Below are 5,428 nucleotides of genomic sequence, written 5' to 3'. Positions count from 1 at the left end.
GATATGCATTGAGGTTTGAAGATTGGGTAGCCGTAAAACTGCCTACTAGCCGCATGCATGTGCCCAATTAGACAATGCTAGGACACAAGTTATAATTTTATATCGACCCCCAAGGCAATGTTGTATGTGATCATTGTAGTCGTACCTCGAAGCCCAAAGGAGGCAATTAGATTGTAGGTTTATTTTGTGCTCTTTCTTATCTCCCCTTAGGTAAAGGGGAATGCATGTCATGTTGCATCACATCCATGTTCAAACAAAAAAACAACAAGAAAAAAATAGTGAAGGAAGGAAGCAAAGTAATGGACCAAAGAACCAGTTCTGTGAAATTCCAGAAACTGGAATTTTTTTGGTCCGTGTCCATAACACGGATTGCCAAAATGTGCCTGCCTCATCCGTATTTGGAACACGGTTGAACAGTTAGCACCTCACCGTGTTTTAAGCACGGTTAAAACAATGAATGTCTCATCCGTGCCCAAAACTCAGATAATAGAAGGGTAATTACATCCGTGCCATTAATACAGACCAGAATGAATCCGAGCCCACAGAATAAATACAGTCCATTTTTAAAGGAACCCACCTACCATGATCAAACATTGATGACACCCTTTTAGGAAAATCCCAAATTTTTGAAAAACTAAGTGAAATGGATTTTTTTTAATCAATGTTTTCAACAAAGTACAAAAATAAAATAAAAATTAAAAATTAAAAATTAAAAAAAAAATAAAAAAAAGAAAAAGAAAAGGAAAAAGAGCGTGCGGATTTTCCAAATCAAATCCATTTTGTGAACCGACCCATGTCTATTTCAATTGGGTCCATGACCCAGATCCATATCCATTTTAACTGGGTCCATGACCCAGATCCATTACAATTGGGTCTATGACCCAGATCCATTTTAATTAGGTCCTCGACCCAGATCCAAACCCATTTTAACTGGGTCCATGACCCAGATTCATTTTCAACTGGGTCTACAACCCAGATCCATTTTCAAACTGGGTTTACGACACAGATCCATTTTCAACTAGGTCCACGACCCAGATCTATTTTCAAACTGGGTCCACGACCCAGATCCATTACAATTGGGTCCAAGACCCCAATCCGTTTCAACTATGACCACAACTCAGATCCATTACAACTGGGTCCAAGACCCCAATCCGTTTCAACTATGACCACAACCCAGATCCGTTTTGACTAGGTCTAAGACCCAGATCCACTACAAATCTGATCCATATCCAATTTCAAACCAAGTCCATGATCTAACAAAGGTAACAACCGATCAATCAACTCAAATGCATTCAATTTTCTCAACAATAAAAAAAAAAATTTTAAGCACTAATTGCAGTTCTTGATCAAAGTCGGTGCCTAGAAAGATCTTACCCTGTTGATACGAGGGGGATAAACTACGTCTATTCAAGGAAATGAGGTGATTTAAGAGTACCATTGTGTGCCACCTCTTCCTTGGAGATCTACCTGGCCAGTATTGATTTCAGAGGACTGAATTGAACGCTACCAAAAATATGGGTTACTCCAACTTGATTTATCTCAGAAACTACTCTTTCAAAACATCTTACCGACTCCGTGTCGATGCCAGCTCCGTGCTGATGAAACTACTTTTTCAAAATGTTTTCCCGACTACGCGTCGATGTCATCTCCGTGCTGATGAAATTGCTTTTTCAAAATATTTTCCCGACTCCGTGTCGATGCCGACTCCGTATCGATGCCGACTCCATGTCGATGCCAACTCCGTGCTGATGCCAACTCCGGGTTGATGCCGACTCCGTGTCGATGCCGGCTCCGTGCTGATGAAAATACTTTTTCAAAATATTTGACTCTGTGTTGATGCCAGCTCCGTGTTGATGAAACTACTTTTTTAAAATGTTTTCCCGACTCCGTATCGATGCTAGTTTCGTGCTAATGAAATTACCTTTTCAAAATATTTTCCCGACTCCGTGTTGATGCCAGTTCCGTGCTGATGCCAACTCTGTGTTGATGCCGACTCCATGTCGATACTAATTCCATGCTGAGATAATTCCATTTTCAAAATATTTTACCAACTCCGTGTTGATGCTAGCTCCATACTGATGAAACTACTTCTTCAAAACATTTTATCGACTCTATGTCGATGCCAGCTCCGTGCTAATGTAATTCTTTTTAAAAGCACTTCACCAACTCCGTGTTGAGGCCAGCTCCGTGCCGAGAAATTATTTTTTTGTTAAAACTCATAGCAAACAACTTTACCTGACTTGATAAAACATCATATATCTTCATTTTTGTAAACAAGATAGTAACGTTTAGTCTTCTGTACCCACAGGTGGCCAAACGAAAGAAATATAAGCAGCCAAAGGTACCTTCATATTTTCTTAGATCATCTACAGTCACCATGAGTTCTTCCGAACCGACACAGCCCCCAGCGGCCTAAACGTCGGGTATCGATCCACAAATAGCAGCACTATTGAAAATAATTGAGAGGCAAGAAAAGATAGTCAGTACCGTGTTAGCCAACGCCAGCATCATACAAGCCTAAATAATACAGCAACACGCGTCCGGATCAAATTAGGATTTACCCGAGCAACCTCCACAGGGACCACAGACCACCGTTCCACCTGCAATGCTGAATACCAGGGGCCCCTCTCTATATTCCACCGAATCGACCACCCCCTGTGGTTATTCCTAATGACGAATGTGAGTACAAGGCCACAGAGGCCAAAAGCATAACAGATGAAAATTTGGCTCAGCAAATCGAGTCTCTGCAGGAAGAGATGAGAAGAATGAAGGGCATCAACACGATGAATGGAACTCGGTTCAAGGACCTCTGCTTTTACCCCAATGCTCAACTACCAGCCAAGTTCAAGTGTCCAGAGTTCGAGAAATATAACGGAGTAGGGTGTCCTTTGTTGCATCTAAAGATATATTGTGGATCTATGTGCCAATATGGCGAAGACGACAAGCTGTTGGTACAATTGTTCCAGAGGAGTTTAACGGGACCGGCACTCAAATAGTTTTTTGGATTGGACCACACGCTCATAAAAAACTGGTAGGACTTAGCTGAGATGTTCTGGCAAAATTACCGGTTCAATACAGATGTTGGTCTAGATTGAAACGACATGGCCAAAATGACAAGAAAGCAACGGAAAACGGTGAAAGAGTACGATCAGAGGTAACGAAAGTCTACCTCACAAGTGGTTCGCAATGACCGAACAAGAGATGAACACCACGTTCATCTCGACATTAAGGCACACCTTCTATACTCACCTGGTGGGGCACATTACAGGCACAATCTCGAATCTAGTACAGGTAGCAGACCGGGTTGAGGATGGGATCCGAACCAGTCTGATATTTGATTTCACAAGTCTAAGGACAACAACAGGAATCTCTTCTCAGAGAAAGCCAGTGCTTATGGGAAAGAAAAGAACCACAAGTCAACAATGTACAGCCAAACCGACCCCTCTTCATTCCTTCACCAGCACCAAGACCACAAGCACCATCAACTTCATGGGCTCCAACACCCATGCTTTTTAAACTAGCCTGAGACTGAGACGTATCACCCGAGTTAACTCGGTATCAGAGCTTAACAAGACCAACTCACAAAATGATTTTTTTGATCGAGTTCTACATCTCATGTACAATTTTTCGAGTTATCTCATGAGACGTCTCAAACGTATCAGAAAACTCATCCAAGACGACTCGGTATCGAAGCTGAACGAGACGAGACGCGTACTGAGTTTCAAAACCATGCCAACACCTCCACCAGCATGGAACCCTGTACCTCAAAACCAATTCAGGGCAACCCTTCACCAGTCACACAGTAAGCACCGCAGTATGGGCAGGGTCAGCAAGCACGGCCTAATAGAGTTAACAGGGTGTTTACTAGGTTACCCATGTCATTGTCAGAGTTGCTCCTAATACTGCTCAGGGAAGAGTATCTCACGAAAAGACCACCAAATCCAGAGGCTACGAGGGGACCAGGGTACAATCCTAGTTTGTTCGGCGAATTTCATATGGGTACACTAGGACACTCTATAGATCAATGCTGGCAACTCAAACATCAGGTACAAAATTTGATTGATAAGAAGGCTCTCATCCTAGATGGACTTGCCAACCCACCCCAGCAACAGAACATTAATCAAAACCCCCTACCTACTCACAATAGAGAGGGGAGTAGGCACAGGGTAAATGTCATTTACAGAGAACTTGACATCAATCCCTCTAATTTGATAGCCCCTATCGAGGCAAAAATCAGAGTCCACTTAACAAAAGAATCAAAGACGTTAGTAGTTAACACAATCAACCACTACACAACAAGTCCATCTCAAAATTCACAATTGCCTATCAGATTGGCCGACCTTACCATCCATACCACTCATCAAAATATTGCTACTCGACCACCTTTAGTTATACCTTACGGATAACCAAACCATCAAAATTTGACCCGACCTCCTCTCGTTATACTCTACACACTGCCAAATCCTCAAGGATCAACCCGACCCCCCTTCATATACCATGCATTTCGTCTTCACGTCCATCGCTCATCATTCCATACACTCCATCAACTTTGCACGTAACTCCTCCCACCACCACTACATCCAAATCATCACCACCACCCCTCATTATCAATGTAAACCCGATCCACCTCCCATAATCATATGCTCACCTAAACCATTCCCCTATAGCTCCAACCAGGCAGTTCCCTAGAGTTACGAGACCAGCATCACCACAATCACAGGGGTTGAAACGATGAAGAAAGCAATAATGGCTGATGTCGACCATATGACAAGGGCAGGGAGATGCCAAAAATTACTCGAAAGAAGGGGAAGCATCAGGGAAGAAACAAAATAGACCAAAAAAGAGGTGATAGAAGAAGAAAAAAGGAAGGCAAAAGGGAAGGGTAAATTGTATAAAGATGACAAGACGGATGAGAAGGCAAAAGTGATAGATAAGGAAGCTGTATATATCATTAAGCTCATTCGAAAGAGTGATCATAATATAGTGGACCAATTGAACAGACAACCAGCTCAAATCAGTATTCTGGACCTGATGCAAAAGTCTGAAGAACACCAAGAGGCATTTCTGAGAGTTTTGAAAAAATCGCATGTACTTGCAACTACCTCACCGGCACAGTTAAAGCAAACTGTGGCCAAATCATGGTCCCCGATCCCATTATTTTCACTGAAAGCGAATTCGTGCTAGAAGGACGGGGACACGTAACCATTAAACATTATGGTCATGTGCAAGGACATGATGGTTGCCAGGGTGCTGATTGATAATTGCTTAGCCCTTAATGTTTGTCCGCTTGAAATATTCCGAAATCTCAATACTGGTTGATCACATGTCAAGCCCAACAACAAGGTTGTCTGAGGCTTCGATAGTTCAAGAAGAGAATCTTTGGGAGAGGTAGACCTACCAATTACCATAGGTCCTTACACCTTTGAGG

General features: G+C 42.5%; 1 protein-coding gene across 1 annotated transcript in view; it reads left to right on the top strand.

Moving 5' to 3' along the window:
* Positions 1 to 3,729: 3,729 nt before the first annotated feature.
* LOC147410722 (ultraviolet-B receptor UVR8-like) overlaps positions 3,730 to 5,428 on the top strand; it is a 5,682-nt gene continuing 3,983 nt past the window's right edge. Inside the window, exon 1 of the mRNA XM_086420056.1 lies at positions 3,730 to 3,802. Coding sequence (XP_086276182.1) covers positions 3,730 to 3,802 — 73 coding nt within the window. The remainder of the gene's footprint in view (positions 3,803 to 5,428) is intronic.

Source organism: Akebia trifoliata, chromosome 1 (genome assembly GCF_017979445.1).
Source record: "Akebia trifoliata isolate Shusen 1 chromosome 1, ASM1797944v1, whole genome shotgun sequence".
NCBI classification, from domain to species: Eukaryota; Viridiplantae; Streptophyta; class Magnoliopsida; order Ranunculales; family Lardizabalaceae; genus Akebia; species Akebia trifoliata.
The sequence above is the reverse complement of the archived record's forward strand: the minus strand, read 5'-3'. Positions and strand labels throughout refer to the sequence as shown.